The sequence below is a fragment of the Myotis lucifugus genome, unplaced genomic scaffold, assembly GCF_000147115.1.
Source record: "Myotis lucifugus unplaced genomic scaffold, Myoluc2.0 scaffold_1, whole genome shotgun sequence".
NCBI lineage: Eukaryota > Metazoa > Chordata > Mammalia > Chiroptera > Vespertilionidae > Myotis > Myotis lucifugus.
The window spans coordinates 1526572-1543674 of NW_005871049.1; the positions used below are offsets into that span (position 1 = coordinate 1526572).

The 17103-nt window shown below is 55.9% G+C and overlaps 1 protein-coding gene across 8 annotated transcripts; it reads right to left on the reverse strand.

Moving 5' to 3' along the window:
* Nucleotides 1-1470: 1470 nt before the first annotated feature.
* RNF44 (ring finger protein 44) lies at nt 1471-17025 on the reverse strand. Of its 8 annotated transcripts, none has more exons than XM_014454445.2 (11): nt 16891-17025; nt 6819-6970; nt 6433-6643; nt 5877-6044; nt 5329-5502; nt 5071-5232; nt 4865-4992; nt 4542-4629; nt 4333-4454; nt 4091-4190; nt 1471-3886 (listed from the first exon to the last, which is right to left on the reverse strand). In XM_014454445.2, exons 2-11 carry the CDS (start codon nt 6923-6925, stop codon nt 3824-3826), a joined length of 1323 nt encoding a protein of 440 aa, XP_014309931.1. In that variant the 5' UTR covers nt 6926-6970; nt 16891-17025; the 3' UTR covers nt 1471-3823. The 8 variants fall into 8 exon arrangements, with proteins under 8 accessions (XP_014309931.1, XP_023609470.1, XP_014309916.1 ...); XM_023753702.1 differs by lacking the exon at nt 16891-17025 and adding an exon at nt 12397-12561 and having other exon boundaries at nt 5329-5493; XM_014454430.2 differs by lacking the exon at nt 16891-17025 and adding an exon at nt 12397-12559.
* Between the last annotated feature and the right edge of the window lie 78 nt (nt 17026-17103).

Consider the following 17103-nt stretch of genomic DNA (forward strand, 5'->3'; position numbering starts at 1 on the left):
CCCATTTTCTTTTTTTAAATATATTTTTACTGATTTCAGAGAGGAAGGGAGAGGGAGAGAGATCAAAACATCAATGATGAGAACCCTTGATTGGCTGCCTCCTGTATGCCCCCTACTGGGAATTGAGTCCACAACCCAGACACGTGCCCTGACCAGGAATGGAACCATGGCCTCCCAGTTCATAGGTCAACACTCAACCTCTGAGCCACACCGGCCAGCATAGCTTGCTGAGTTTATTTTTTGGTTGCTGAGTTTTTATCATGCTGAGTTTTTATCATGCATGAATTTGGGCAATTTTATTTTGCATCAATTGATATGAACATGTGATTTTTCTTTCCCAGTATTTTGAGGATTTCTTGAAGTACTGAAAAACGCTGAGACTTCCTCACCTGACAATTTTCTGTCCAGGGCCTAGGGAACTCAGTTGCTACCACTGGTCTAGTCCACTATGTCCCAATGTGTTCCAGATAATGCAACTTGAGCCCTGCATGTGGCCAAATGGAAATGCTGCCCATAGTATTTAATGCTCGCAGAGATTTACAACATATGCCTGCACAGCCAGGGCTCAGGAAAGCCCTGCCATTCAGGCCTGTTACCTTCAACGTGGGATTCCCCAAACTTAATTGATCAGAGCCCCCTTTTTTTGTACAAACTCCATCATGCTTTCACAGGACTCCCTCTGAAACACACTTAGGATATCACTCAACTGACTCTGTCCCCAAAGGCTCAAAGAGAAGTGCCCTGACCAAGGCCACGGAGCATGGCATCAGACACAAGTCCCCAGGTCTTCTGAGCCCAGCCCACTGCTCCTGCTCCAGACCGTGCTACTTCCTGCAGCACCAGTCCACATGGGTAGGAAGAGGGCATCATCCCACCCACCCCTTGGCTCCCAGGCCCTTGTCCCCACTGAGCCTGGGATGAGGGGCTCCAGTCCACGTAGCCTCAGTGGGGTCAGGTTGGGGTGGTGGGTGTGGAGCGCAGGCCAGGCAAATGATGCCGTTGTAGCTCCCTGACAACTAGCCTCCATCCCAGAAATAGTTAGAATCCCAGGATAAATGATTTTCCCATGGAGATTATGCTAAACTACAGAAAACTGAGCTAGAGCTACCAAGAACCACCACACAGAAAGAACTTCTTTGAAACAGTTCTAGATGGAGCCTTGACCCAGTCATGTTTGAAGAACCTACCTCCAGAATTTAAATGACAGGAGATCAAAAGGGAAGCTTTCCTCACACCAGTTAAACGGAATCCGCCCCCTTGTTAACAGACCCCGGCCTCACTGCGTGTGTGTGTGTGCGTGCGTGTGTGTGTGTGTGTGTGTGTGTGTGTTACCACTGAGCCAGCGGGCAGACCTCACCAGGAGGTACCCTCAAGCACAATCTTTGCCCAGCTCATCCCCACCCCGCCCCACTCTCAGAATGACACCCGCCCCCACTTCCCACCAAAAGAACACAGGCAGCCAAAGGCAGCTTGGGCAATACTTGATATACATCATACATTTATTAGTGAATATCCCTCTGAAATCAGCAACAATATTAAAAAAAATAATGATTGCACTACTTGGTCAAGCAGAACTAGCAACTTTCATTTTAAAAAAAGTACAAATCTGTTAAAAATTTCAATCAGTATACACATATATATATTACAACATACTAGTTATGTTAAATGCTACAAACCAATGTGAATCCAATGGAATGGAAAAAACCACACATTTAAGCTTTAAGAACCATTTTTTTCTCTATATATTAGCATTTTCTCAAATACATACATGGGGAAAATGAGGTAACTGTAAAATGTGCAAGGAACAGGCCCCCCAAATTACATATATTTATATGTGTGTGTATATATATATATGTATATGTAGTTACATATATATATATAAAACCCTTCTAACACAGAACACAGGTGCTGGGCCCAGCCAGGCTGGGGGATGCTGCCCACTGTCATGCCTAGGCCAGAAGTTGGTAAATAAGAGTAAACATTAACAAGCCCCCACCACAGGAAATCATTGGTAACATGGCATCTAGAGCAAGGTCAGCAAATCACAAACATCCTAAATAATTGTTTTATAAATCTTTTTTAAAATGATTTTTTAAAACATTGTTTCTCCTCCCACCCCCCCTCAATAGCTGCTCATTGGAACCACTGTTGCAGCCTATACAATCCGAGAGCCTGTTCTGCCTGCCCCAGGAACCGGAGGGTTTTGAAAACCTTTTTCGGGGTGGGGAAGGGAGGGGTTGGAAAGGATGGTTCTCTGTGTAAAATACGTGGGGTTTTGACACTGCTATAAATATAGAAACATCACCTGGAGTTATATACAGTAAGACTTTGGGTTCTCCATGGGGGTGGGGCCAGGCTGATGGGGCCCCATGGCAGGCCGGGGGAGGCGGGAGCCAGGGCCGCTGCCAGAGAACGAGGGTGGTTGGAGCATCCCTGAGGCAGCAGGCGCCAGGGGCTGCCTGCTAGGATGTGCCGGCCCCACACGCAGTTCGTTCTGGGCAGCAACCTCAGCTGAGGGCAGGACAGGAAAGGGACCAGGAGGGAGAGGGAGGGAAGCTCAGCCAGACCCTACAGGGGGCCTCCCCCAGACCTTGGAGGGCAGGGCTCAGGATGGGAGGGGGCCCCTGGAGGTGAGGCCCACGCCCTCCCTGGTCCCTGTCCTCCTAGGACTTCCATGGAAGAGACGTGCCCCAGCGGGTGGGAGACAGGCCCTGGCTGGAGGGGGAGAAATGCCCTGAAAAGCAAACGGTCCCGGTAGGCTCTGGGGACGTGTGCAGTACAGTGCATGGCAGTTATCAGCTGAGCACAGACCCCTAACTCCGCTTGTGACCGCCGGCCGCCGGGCCCAGCCCCAGCCGCGCACATGCATGTGGACCAGGCGGCACCACTGGACCATTCCCTGCCCCCTGGGCACTCAGTCCTGGTTGGTCCCTAATACCCCCCATTTAACCAAAAGAAAACAAATTGTTTAAAAATCCACATCCCAAATCCTACACGCGATTTTGGGCCAAATGAATAAAGGAAAACTGCTACTCTTCACGTTCATGCAGAATGACAGAGGGGAAATTGGGCATGGGTCTGGACCCCGTCATTGCCAGGGAGCAGTGGCTACCAGAACCTAGGCCACGCTCCCTGGCATAGCCCAGGCCCCTCAGGGTATGTGCTGCCCAGGCTCAGGGTCTGTCCCCCCTGCACAGGAGGCTGCTGGCTCTGAGGCCCTCTAGCCCGGGGGTGTGGCTGGAATGTTGTGCCTGGGGTGAGGGTCCTCTGGGGAGCCAGACCCACCCCTCACAGCAGGCTGGGTAGGGCTGGCTGCCTGAGTCTGACTGGGGTCAAACCCAGGCCCGGGTTTCAGGAAATGGCCTTATGCCACTGTCTGTCCATGCCTGTCGGTGCCACCTGGGGAGAGGGCATGCTATTTCAGTGCAGGAGACCAAGTGTCCCAGGACTGTGACCCCTTTGCCCATCCGGGGCCAAGGATCTCCACCAGCCACAATGGGGGCAAGACCCCGGGGTCCCAGTGCTGTCAAGAAAAGGAGACGGAACCGAGGGCCAACGGGAGGGAGACTGAATTAGGGACACTCAGGCAGCTCCGTGGTGGGCGGACTGGCAGGCAGACTGGGGACGGAGTCTTTGGAGCTTGGCAAATGCAGGGGCTTATTGCAGGGGCTTCTCTTGGGCCTGACCCTGGCACCAGCTCTGGATATACAGGTGGGAACAATGGGACAGGCCTGGGCCCTATCTCCCCATCCTCACTGGGTCCTCCCCTCCCCCCCTGAGTTTCCAGAGCTTCGGGCAGGGTTCTCATGGGCAGCTGTGGGCCTCACTCAACTTCCCTGGGCACCTCGGAGGCGTCGGCCCGGCAAATGGGACACGTCCGGTTGGCCTGAGGGGAGAAACAGCTGGCACATCAGACCCCACTCGCACCTGTCCCCATCCCATCCAGGTCTGTCTGCTGCCTGGTGGGGATGAAGCCCCCTGAATAAGCCAGAACTTCTGGATGATGATGAGGATGAGGAGGGAAGCCCCTAAGCCCGCCCTCCTCCCTCACCACACGAGGACCACCTGGGAGCGGCCTGGGCTGCATTACCTTCAACCACTTGTCCACACACTTGGTGTGGAACTCATGGTTGCAGGGGAGAACTCGGAGCAGCTGCCGCGCCTCGAAGTCGCTGAAGCAGACAACACACCTGGGAGGAGGGCACAAAATGTCACCTCCACGCGGGTGGCTGAGGAAGGCTCATGGCAGAGCACGAGTCCTGCTCCCCTCCCCAGGAAAGGGTTCCCTGGCAACCCATCTGTGCTCAGCAGGAGATGGGGCAGAGCACTCACAGCGTCTGCTCCGACTGATGGCTGTCTGGGTTGAAGCGGTAGGCTGGAAGCTGCTCGATGTCCGCTTTGGTGAGGCCTCGAGGCTTGGCATCTCCCAGCCGCTCCGCCAGGCTCAGGAGGGCCTGCAGACGGGCAGGAGGGTGGGGTCAGCAGTGGCCTGAGCTGGAGGTCCCCCAGCCCCCACCTCCCAGGACAGGGTTCCATGGGACCTCATAGTTCTCCAGCTCCACGTCATCCACATCGAGATCCAGGCTGATGGTGGGCCCCACTGCTGTGGGCGACATTGGCAGCATTGAGCTAGGGAAGACAGGTGCAGGGGTCCGGGGTCAAGGTCAGTAGGCACTGGGGCCCCAGTGTTTGCCCAGGAGGTTGTAGGAGAGGAAAGCCCAGCTGGTGTGTGTGTGTGTGTGGTCTGCTGGGGGTGCAGATAACCTGAGAGGCCCCAGGACCCCACAGCTGTGTGTGCCTAACCACAGGAGGCCCCAGGAGAATAGAGCACCATGGCCCTGGGGGCAGATGTGCAGGTACTTACAGGAAGTAGGGCAGGAAGCTGGGATAATATGGCGGCGGGGGTGGTGGTGGTGGTGGTGGTGGGGGCAGCGGCTGTTGCAGGCGGTATCTCTGGGTGCTCAGTCTCCGTGGCATCATGTGGGAATAGGGCTGTGAGAGGGGGACAGGTCAGCCAGTGTACCTGGCTCCCATCGCCCCAGAGCCTGGGGGCAGGGGGGTGCCACTCACCACACCGAAGGACAGCTCTTGGTGCAGTGGGTCGTGGGGCAGGTACTGCAGGGGCACGGATGGGGAGAGGGCCGGGCCTGGGGCCGAGGTGGAGTAGGTGAAGCTCCCCAGGGGGTACTGATCCCCCCGAAGGTCCACGTCGTTGTCCAGCCGCTGCAGGGGCTACAAGAGGCAGGGGTGGGGCAGCTGAAGCCAGTAACAGGGAAACCCCTGCCCCCGTGCACCTCCTCCAGCATCGGCCCCATCGCCCAGACTCACCATACGCGGGTGCTGGGTCTGCAGCGATATAAACTGCCCCAGAGGCGCCATGTGAGCAGGCTGGGGGTGTGGGGCTGGCGGTGGGGGGTGCAGGATGTAGTGGTCACTGGAGATGAGGTGGGGGTAGGCCTGATAGGGCACAGGGAGCTGCTGCATGGTGCACGCCTGGATCAGCTGCCGAGAGAGGGGGCAGGAGCTGGAAAATGTTCTTCTGGGCTGGACCTATGCTTGTGGTGAGGGCCAGGGGCCATCCATACAGCAACAGGCCCCCACTGAAGCGCTCTGGACCGATGGCCGGTTCCTGGCCTAGGCCACGCAGGCAGGACACTACACTCTTAAGGCCCACAGTTACTACCCCAAATGGGCTCTGTTGAGAGGCTAGGTAGAGCATCTGGGGGCTCCCACTGGCAGGCACTGGGGTACAGGGTTGTGGTCGAGCCAGGGAGGCGCTGACAGCCTGCATGGTGTCATAAGCTTGGTGGTTCTGCCACAGGCCTTTTGGTGGGGATGGGGGTGGGGTGGGGTGGGAGGTGGAGGCCCTCACTCACCGGGGGCGGGAGGCAGCAAAGTGGGTAATGCTGCCCACTGAACATCACGGAGCATGCTGGGAGCTGTTGGGCACTGCAGGCAGGGATGTGCTGGCCTGAAGGCAAGGGGAAGGCTTGGGTCGTCACCGTGGTGACTGTGTAGGACAGAGGGACAGGTCCCTGGTGCACCTGTGGAGGGAGAGAAACCCAGGAATTGAAGGGAGGAAGCCCGGCCATAAGATGCTGCCCCAGGTGAGAAAGTCCTGCCGGGCCACGCCCTCTCTTCTCTAGCTGGGGCCTACCTAGGTACAGACCTGGCTGCCCCTGCCCCAGTCCAAAGGGCAGAGAGCCTCTGGGAGCCTGGGAGGGGCTTCCAGCTCTACCACTCATCCACTGTGTGGCCCCGGACTGGCCCTTCCCTTCTCTGGGCCTCAATTTACAACCTATAAAGCAGGGCTAAGAATGGCTCCCTAAACATGCAAGGAGTTAAGCAAAGGGAAGTCAGGGCTCTGTCACCTCTGTTTCACAGATGGGCTTGCCAGAGGCCGGGGGGCTGGAGAGGGGGTGTTCTGCCTACCTGCTCGTGGAGATCAACCATGAACGGGCTCTGTTGGGAGGCTGGGTGCAGCATTCGGGGGCTCCCGCCGGCAGGAGCCGAGGCTCGACGCTCCTCTACAAGGAGGTGTGGTGGTCGGGGCGGAGGCTGCTGGGAGGGTAAGCGCTCATCCTGGGCAGGCAGGCGGCCCTCTCGGCCAGGGCTGCACCACAGAGAGGAGGCCCGGGTAGGACTGAGGGGACACACTCATTCACAGAGCATGGAGAGGAGCCAAGGCCACTACCCACTGGGGAAGGAAGAAAGCTCAGGGCCCGTGCCCCCACCCCTGGCCCCTGTGCCCCGGCCCAAGCTGACAGCCCCAGTACCAGGAGCTCCAGGGACTGCAGGACTGGGAGGTTCCTTCCTACCTTCCCCGGAGCTGGGCCAGGGTGCTACCGGGTCCTGCAGACAATCGCCGCTGGCCCACAGGGGTGGAGGGTGGCCACCTAGTCACTGCCAGAGCCCATGGTCGCATCAGGGGTGGCAGAGGGGTGGAGGGGCTGGGCCCGGGCTCACAACCCTAGGAGTCAAAAAGAAAGAAACTGAAGCATAGAGAAGTGCAGCCACTTGTTCCATTAAGGGCCCGGGAGACAAAAATCAAACCTCTGTTGTCTGATTCTGGGGCCACCAATGTCCACCCCCACCCCTGTGCTCCCCAGGCACATGGACTCTGGGTGGGTTGAGCCCTCTTCTTGGCACTGGGGCTCAGAGCTGAGAGACGGGGTCAGGCTTGGCCTGCAAGGATCCCAGGCCTCAATCTTCTGCTCTGCAAAATGAGCCCGAGCTCCCTCAGGGTGCAGCAGTTTCAGAGGGCCACCCAGCCAGCTCCTGGGCCAGGTGGCTCGGTAAGGCTCCTGTAGTGTAGGGCCTCAGGGCACACTCAGGTGTGAGGCTCTAGCTCTGGTCCCCAGGCAGGCAAAGTTCCTGAGGGGACTCCAGTTTCCTTCCTTCTATCTAGTTGGCTCAGGGGGGATTCCAATCAGGCGTGGGGCCCAGTTTTCCTTCCACTATTGCCAGGTAAGAGGTTCTGACCCAGAACCTGTCCTCGGGGGCTCCCAGTCTGCCCCCAGGTGACAAGGTCCTACCCGGCCACCTTCCTTCCTTCTCTCGCTGGGGTCCATCTAGGTACAGACCTGGCTGTACCTGTTTCTTTCCATAACCCATTCCCACAGTGCCTACCCATGTGTGACTTCTTCAAAGAAGGTATTGTTTGCTCCATTTTACAGAAGAGAAAGCTGAGGCTGAGAGAGAGGAAGGGACTTGCCCAAGTGTCAAGGCTGGGAGGTGGGCTGACCACAGCCCCTCACTGCACCCTGCCACCCATGGGAGGGGTCCAGCCCAAGGGCATCCCAGGAGGCGTTGAAAGAGGCCAGCCACCTTGGTTGGTCAGGTAGGTCTGGAATGAGCTCTGGGGGCCTCACACAGCCTCCAAGTGGGAGGTGGGGCTTGCTGAGAGAAAAAAAGAGGAAGCCAGAACCTAAGGGAGGAAGTTGTGCAGGAATGGGGTGTGGCAGGTCTGCGCCTTCCCTGGGAACTAGGGGTCCAGGTGGGACAAGTTAGGGGGACCACTCATTAACTCCAGAGGTTGGGATGAGGCCCCGCAGGGAAAGCTTTGAAACCTGTCAGGCCCCGAAGCTGAAGGCCTCTGCTGTTCCTGCCCCAGGAAGGCCCCCACCGCCCCTTCTCCATTTGACAGAACTCCCTAGAATCCTTGATACCTCCCTGTTGACACTGCCAGGGAGCAGTGTACTGTCCCCTCAGCACCTGCTCCTTCCTGCCAACAGTGGCTAAACATTTCTTTTGTGAGGTCTTTGAAGCCCTGACTCTCAAAACGAACCTGCAAGCAAGGCTCTTCTCCAGCTGACAGGACAGCGTCCTGCCAAGGCCACCCAGGAAGAGGCTGGAATTCACGCCTCCTGCTACTGGCCGGCCTAGTGTGGTAATAATGCACGCCGGAGACTCGACCATCCAGGGCCAAGGCCAGTCTGGTGTCGTGAAGCTAGTGCCAATAATTCAAAATTGGGAGGCTACAGGATTCCGGCCTTTGGATGGTCAGGGGCCAGAAAATCTGGCTCCACTGGTCCCTCATTTATGCTTGGCCCCCCCTTACTTGGAGCATGAGTCACCCCAGGAACACTCCCCACCTGCCCACCACAGGTGACCGGGTTTGCGATCCCTGGTGTGGGTCAAGTACACACCCTCACACATGCGTATAAATACACCGCCTCCCTGATTCCCGCTGACAATCCAGCCTTGCAAGCCAAGGCCGAGAGCCTCAGTGGAAACCTCCAAATAACGGAAACAACAGGCCCCTGGACTCCTGGGTCAGAGTCGTTACAGGGTTGGGGAACAAGGGCACCTAGATTTTGTACCAAATTCTCCAGCAGTTTCTACAACACAGATAGGTTTGGGAACCTCTGCTCTCACTGACTTCAGAGATGCTGGGAACCCAGTCCCACTGATAAAGAGTAACAGTAACTACAATACTCCCCATGTGTCTGTCATCTTGATCAGCCCTTACTGCAACCCTCAGAAGTAGGGACAGTGAAGCTCAAAGAGGTGAGGTCCAAGGCCAGTCAGCTGGAGTTGTAAGTGCACTGGGACACGACCCAGGCAATGGCCTCAACGGTTACTCTTGTGGGAGGCTGTCTTGCTGAAGTCAGGGCAGCGTCAAGGCTCAGGGGTGTGGACCCCACAGAGGCCCAGGCCCATGGGAATCTGTTCTGTGGCCAGCCCCTCAAAGACACCCACTTCTCAGGAAAGGGAAGTAGCAAGGAGCCGAGTACCCAGAGCAGCAGACAGAAGGGGCTCTAACTGTGGACACAGGACACCCTGACTTCTGAAGCCAGGGTCTTAGGCATTTCACTTCTCCTCTCTGAAACTCAGCTTCTTCATCTGTAAAGTGGGAACAGCCTAATGACCACCTCCAGTGGACTGGCAAGTGCTGCTCACAGGCCCTGGTAAGAGTGGTTTGTAAAGCTTAGGTGTGAACAATTACTATCTATATATATATAAAGGCCTAAGCGACCATTACCACCGGTCACTATGACATGCACTGACCACCAGGGGGCAGACGCTCAACGCAGGAGCTACCTCCTGGTGGTCAGTGCGCTCCCACAGTGGGAGCAGCGAGGCACCCAGCCCGGGCTCAGGGGGCTCAGGGTTCCTCCCCACCCCCTACCGCTCTGTGCACTACTGCACACTGCTACATCCCTCGGGGGATGTTGGACTGCCTGTGTGGATTGCAGTCTGACACCTCTAAGGCAGTGGTTCTCAACCTTCCTAATGCCACGACCCTTTAATACAGTTCCTCATGTTGTGGTGACCCCCAACCATAAAATTATTTTCGTTGCTACTTCATAACTGTAATTTTGCTACTGTTATGAATCGTAATGTAACTATCTGATATGCAGGATGTATTTTCATTGTTACAAATTGAACATAATTAAAGCATAGTGATTAATCACAAAAACAATATGTAATTATATATGTGTTTTCCAATGGTCTTAGGCGACCCCTGTGAAAGGGTCGTTCGACCCCCAAAGGGGTCGCGACCCTCAGGTTGAGAACCGCTGCTCTAAGGGGTCCCAGATTGCGAGAGGGTGCAGGCCAGGCTGAGGGACCCCCCCACCAGTGCACGAATCCATGCACTGGGCCTCTAGTTAGAAAATAAGAGAGGCTGACCTCCACTCCACCCTCCAAGCAGAAATCAGGGGCCACTTCAAGCTCTGCAGGTGGTAGCTGGGAAATATGCCTCCCTAGGGAATACCCCTGCTGACAATCGAGGGGCCCCTGATTCCCAAAGTCCTACTAGGAACAGAGGCAGCAAAGCGGGGACACACCCACTTCATAGTTGAAGAAACTGAGACCCAAAGAAAGGAAATAAATAACTTGCTCTAAGCTACAAAGCCAGAAAGGGACAAATCTGGTCATGGCTGAGCCCCTGGGCCCAGATTCCTTCAATCCCCGACCCAGTTGCATCAGTAACCCTAAAAACCACCTAATCCCAACTCTCTATTCCAGGCCCTACAGATCGGGAGAGCTTTCTTGAAGGGGCCTGTGACTTGCCCTATTGTGAAGAGAAAGAGAAGTGAGAGAGGCTTAGATTGAGAGCTAGCAACTTGCTCAAGGTCAACAGCAAGGGTGGCCACCCCAAACTGCTCTGCCTTCCCACACTCCTCTGCTGTCCTCTCAGTGAGGTCTGTGCAAACGGATCTTGAGGGCCCCATCCCTACCCCCAATCTTGCCTGGAACCAGGTACCACACCTTGCCTCCATGCCCACCCCTACCTGCCATGCCCCAGCAGCTACCCCCATCTGGGTCTAGGGAGTCCCTTCCATGTCCTGTCACTGGGGCCCAGGTGCCGTTTTGCAGATTAAGCAAAGTCAGCCTGAAAGCTTGAGTTAACGAAGCGAGATGAGAAGCCTCCAGCCCGGACTCCTAGGGTGACCTTGCGCAAGGAAATCTCTTCGCTTCTGTGAGCCTCAGTTGCCACAGCTGTGAAACGGGGATGGAAAGCTCTCCCTCCCAGAGTGCCCGAATGAAATCAGAGGGCACAGGATGCAAGAATCCAGGCGGTCACATTAGGGGGGTAGGAAACCGGTGTCCCTGAGCGGCAGCCCCCCCTCGCCCCCCCAACGCGGGCCAGGTGCAGGCTGCGGGGCGATGGGAAGCGTCCTCAGCTACCCCTCCCAGGGATGGGACGTCAAGGTGCGGACCGCCGCCCGGAGAGGGGACTCCCTCGCCCCCATCTCACTCCTTTGTGCCGCGCTCGGAAGGACAAGGGGGCGGGAGGCCAGACTGCGGCGTCTGAGCAAGAGCGCTGTGACTTTAAGAGTCGAGGATCCCGGACCATGTGCTCCGCGTGAGACAAAAGCAACAACAAAGGAAGTGGCGGCGGCGGCAGGGGGAGGGGGCGGCTCCTTCCTCTCCAACCGCAGCGCTCAGACTCCGGAGAAGGGAGACTCGTCCAGGCATTGGGGCTCTCGGAGAGGGGGTGTTTCTGATCTTAGAGGTCTCGCTGCCCCCCTCCGGACCGCCCGTGATTAACCCCTGCGGAGCCAGCTATCTCACTGCCCCCAGTCCCAGGGGAGGGGGCAGCAGTTCCCAGGGATGCGGAAATCGGGAGTTGGGGGCTCTGGCCCCGACTCACCTTCAGCCTCCTGGACACACGTTGATTCCTTTGTTCCCGATCAGGGGCGGCCAAGCCGGGCAAGGGGGCGGTGATGGGGTGGGGGGTCTGCCCGGACCCTTTAAGAGCCCCCGCCCTGCGGAGCAATGTGCTCCCTCCCCACCCCCCGGTCCGGGAGCAGTCCGGCTCCTTCCGGGGCCCTCTCTCTTTGTTGTCCGTCCGCTGGCTTCTGCCTCGCGCGGCCCACGCGCGCTCAGCCTCTCAGCCCAGGCCCTCCGGCAGTGAGAGGCGGCGCAGGACGCGGCAGGTTTGCGCAGCTGCCGGTGGCTGGCCCTTTAAGAACTGTCCGCGGCGCCAGCGGAATGTAACAAACCCAACATTTGATTCACAACATTCGAAGCGGCGGGGTCGCGCGCAGGGCGGGCGGGGGCCTCGCGGGGGCGCGCCGGGAGGTTCGGGCAAACAGTAGCAGGCCGCTGCCCGCGGCAGCCCCGCCCCAAGCTGCGAGCTCCGCCCCGCTGGGGCCCCGAGAGGCAATCACTCGCCGCGACTAGGCACGTGATGAATGGGCCGCCATCTTGATAAATTAAATAAAAAAATACTCTTCTCGCTCTCGCCATCGCTCTTAAAGTGACCGTAGCCATCACAGGCAAGGGGCGGGGCCCCCGGGCTAAAGATCAGAGACTCGGAGATGGGTAAGACCAATCAGCTGCAACTCGAACTTGCTATGCAAACTCGCGAGCCAGTCGCGCCTCTGAGGCTGGTTCCCTGTTGGAAAAATGGGTCCCGCCGACAGAACCACGGCCCAGACTTACTGTCATGATTCCCTCCTCGGAGACAGGGCACCATCTGGGACACTGAATTGTAACGGGGCCGATCTTCGACCAGGCTGAGACGTCCTCTTAGGCCAGTCCAAGTGGTTAGGAAAGCCCTACAGTCTTGGGCCAGCAACCTCCCCAGATATGACGTCAGCCCCAAGCTACTGCGCTGCGATGACATCATGGTCTGGCTTCCCCGCATCTTTTAAAACTACACGGCGGCTTAAAAAGCTGGGACGGCCTGCATTTGCCTAACGGACCAATAGCCGGCAACCCATGTAAATAAGTTAGCGCCTGGCCTGCAGGGGGATTGGTCCCGCGCGCGCTGACGTCACAGGGACATTTTTAACCGCCCCGCCCCCAGCATGGTCAGGGAAAGGGGCGGGTAACAATTAGAAGCTCAAGCGGCAGTCGTGGGCGCTCCAGCTGCTTCTTGCCTAGGGGCATTGGGAAACAAAGCCCCACTAAGTCTTTAGTTTCCGCCTGCACTCTCAGAAGCTAGCCATGAGACAGAGGGATTACTACAGCCTGCCCATTTTACAGATGGGCAAAGAGGGGCGGACCGACCCCAAGTCACACACCAGGGAAGTGTGGCTGAGCAGGGGTATTTGAAACTAAGCCAAAGCCAAGCTTTTCCCTTTGTTTGGATGCCTTCTCCAGGCAGACATACAAAGTGGGATATTACCTCCATATTGATTATTTAAGGGGAAAAAATCAGTAATACCCTTAATATCCAAGAGCTGGGAACAGGCCCAATAATGGTGTATGAAAAAGAAGAAAAAAGATAAAAACAACAAAACAAAGAATGGTGTATGTATATAATCAATAACTGACTCCCCTGTATGGTGCTCCACTGACATTGGGCAACCTCCAAGAAAGCCCTAAGAAATGCCAGAGCAAAATCATAATGTGTGGTGGGCTATGGGGTGGTGGGTGGTGCAGTTCCCTATGCTTCTTTGGTATACTTCATAATCCTAAATTAAAAAATGAAAATTGAAAGCAAGATGCTGAACAGGGTATAATAATATTTATATTTTAAAATTAGATATATACAATATCTGCAGAATATTTCTGGAAGGATATACAGGAAATTGACAATTGTCCTCAGGGAGAACTGGAAGAGACCACTGGTTCAGGAGGATAGACTTACTTATGCTTTTGTACATGTGCTCGTTTATTTTTTTAAATATTTTTTAAAAATTGATTTTTTGATAGAGGAAGGGAAAGGGAGAGAAACATTGATGTGAGAGCAAAACATCAATCGGCTACCTTCTGCACACCCCCTACTGGGGATCGAGCCAGCAACTTGTCCCATGCAACCTTTCGGTGCATGGGATGTCACCCAACCAACTGAGTGACGCTGGCCAGGGCTACATTTGCTCTCTTTAAAAACAAACCCTGTACAGTATAACCAACAGAAAAGTCTAAAGAAAATTACTGTCAAAGAATATGTTTTTAGACTTTTAAAGCCATAAAGACTTCTGATCCCTTAGAGCAGCCATGGGCAAACTACGGCCCGCGGGCCGGATCCAGCCCGTTTGAAATGAATAAAACTAAAAAAAAAAGACCGTACCCTTTTATGTAATGATGTTTACTTTGAATTTATATTAGTTCACACAAACACTCCATCCATGCTTTTGTTCCGGCCCTCCGGTCCAGTTTAAGAACCCATTGTGGCCCTCGAGTCAAAAAGTTTGCCCACCCCTGCCTTAGAGTCAGAAATCCCCCTTTAGGAAAGGTAGTCAATGGAAAAACCCAGAAGTTTGGGGAACAAACATGTTTATCGAAGTGTTGTTTAGCATTGTGGATGTGCAGCCAGCAACACAATGACTGAAGATGGTACTGTCTGCAGATCTCTAGGCACAGGAGATCAAGTTCATGATGCATTACTACAGAAGATACCTAAAAAGCCAACTCTCTCCATCACAGTTAACAGTATGCTCTGACTTCCTCAATACACAGCACAACTGTCATCGCATTGTGTCAGGATGGCAGAAAGCTATCTCCTGGGGACTCCCCCTACCCTAGCCCACACTGGGTTGTAAAGGTCCAAGGGAGGGGGTCTGGATTTGACTTTCATCCTGTTTTCCCCAGGGCCATAGGCCAATAACATGTCTCCCTCTAACTTGAAAAACTTTCCTGAGTGTATGCAGAATCACTCTGGACTAGTGGGAAAGAGGCTCAATTTTACCAGATTTTCCAGAGAAGCCAGAAATCTGGATTCTCCTATGAAATCCCCTCTCAGGTTCACTGACAAATCTTATGCTTTGGAACCCCATGGTGGGGATGTGGCCACACACCTCTTGCATCCCTCATTCTCATCAGCCCACCCCACACACTTGAAGGCCAGTTCTGCTACTTTCGTCACACAGATGAGGAAGGTGGCTTAGGAAATAACTCCCCTTGCCACGGATCCCGGAAGTATGGCCCAGTGGGTTCCAGAAACCATAGGTGGGGGTGGCTCACCCTTGCCCAGGCATCTGCCATGAGGTTCTGTGGAGAAATTTGGGTTCAGGGGTCTCCTGCATGGTCTGGGCAAGTCCAGGTCTGGCCATTGGTTCACTGGTTTTTCCAATGACCTAAGAGCTAGGCACCAGCATTCACTCCATTTTATAGATGAGGAAACTCAGGGGAGAAGGACCATGACTCACCTACCATCATACAACTACCAAGGGGTAAATCTGGGACCACATGCTAATCTCCAAGTAAGCTTCATGCCACTCAAATGCCAACACAGGGTTCCCAAGGGCTATTCAATAAAAGCACAGAGGTCCTGGGGCAGGAGGAGAGACCCTGGAGGATCAGAGACTAGTGGGTGGCTCCGGATCACAGGGTGAGTAAGCGGCCAAGGGACTCAAATCCTGAGAGCTCCAAGTGCAAAACCCTGGATGCTACATTCCAGCTTCCACCCCCAGGCCTCCTCCGCAGGAGATGGGAGGGATTCTACTTGGGCAGGAAGAAGGCAGGGTCATCTGTTCCTGCTGGGGCCATGCACTGCTCCATTGGCCTATCCAAGAGCCTGAATAGCTGGCTGCCACCCCCCTCCTCCCTCAGGGTCAGGAAGTACCCCACTCCTTCCTCCCAAGGCTCCTCAAACCCTCCAAAGAGGCAGACGCAGAACAGAGAGATTAAGGAGCCATCCAGGGACACACAGCACAGTCTGGTAGAGCCAGCTCAGGACAGGTCTGAATACACCACCCTCACATCTGAACCCCAAACTTTGACTCACCTAAAAAAGAAGCACCCTTGTGCAGATGGGGGTGTGTGTGTGTGTGTCTGTAAAGGTGTCACCAGGTTTGGGGCTCAAGTCTGCAGCACTCTTGCCCCATCTTTAAAACCATGGGTCATTTATTTGGCCTCTCTCTGCCTCAGTCTCCGACTTGTAAAATCAGGACATCATAACACTAGTGACAGATGACATTGACTGAGCACTTAGTATGTGCCAACAATGTTGTGCATTTCCTAGAGGATACTGAGGAGGCATTAAACCCAGAACCTCTGAAGCCAGCCTGTGTGGGCTTGGACCCTAAGCTTTGCCTATTAGCTCTATGACCTTGAGGAAGTCACCACCTCTATGAAGCTCAGTTTGACGAGGTGTAAAATGGGGTGAGAGTACACACCTTAGAGAGCCAATAGCAGCTCTCTCTCACTGTGTGCATCTCTGAGGGTACCTGCCTGACTTTCTAGGTCTGGGTCTGCGCTTGGGTGTGAGAGCTTTGTGGGTATGATGCTGGGAGCGGCTCTCCTTTCTGACTTCCTCTTCCCTGAAGCTCTCACCACTGGAAACCCCAGGGCCTGCAGAGGAGGGAGCAGGTACCATCACCACATCATCTAGAGATGCAAACCCGAGGCTACAGGACTGCGGCGCGTAGCAGATCCAGGGAGATTGAGTCCAACCAAATTTCTGCCACCCCCCTCCTGCCCACACCGCCCTCCCAACCTCCAGCACCAGCTCGACTTGGGCTTAGTGGCCCTCGGGCAACGGAAGCTGTGTGACCTTGAACAAAGACTCTCTCTGGATCCCCCCGACATCCTGAAAGCAGTAACGACGGCACTGGGGTGCAGTGATCTGTTCCCCAGACTCGCAGCCACTCCAGGGCAGGCCCCAGGACGCTCTGGCTCCCCAGGGGCTGGCACAAGGAGCGCTAGTAAAAGGGAACGGACGCGACGAGGCCAAGGGTTGCAGCTCCCTATCCCAGACTCGGCCCTAGATGAAGGTTAGGACCAGCCGGGGGTTACAATCGGGGCATGCGCGGGGTGCAGGGCACGCTGGGACTTGTAGTTCCCAGGGGCACCCTTGGACCTAGCGGGCGGGTTGCTGAGAGGAGCGGCTCTGGCTCAGGGTCCTGGGACAGGGAGCTTTGGCCCTGCGGATGCAGGCAGAGGCCTCGCTGGAAGTCCTCGCGCTACTCTCCCAGCCCGTTGCCGCCCCCTATCGCTCCGTCCTCGCGGTCCCTGCGGCTGGGGCGCAGGGTCCAGGCTGGGCGTTACCTGGGGCCAAGGCGGGGCTCCACCCCCACCGGGCGGCCGGCGCGTCGCTCCAGCTGCAGCCCGGGGTCCCGGTCCAGCTGCGGCACGAGCGCCGCCTGCCGCGGCCCCCCCTTTGGCCCCGCGCAGTGGAACTGTCCGCGGGCTTCACCATTGGGCGCGCGCGCGCGCACGCGCGGGGCCCACGCCGGCTGCGCAGCTTTCACCCCCACTCCC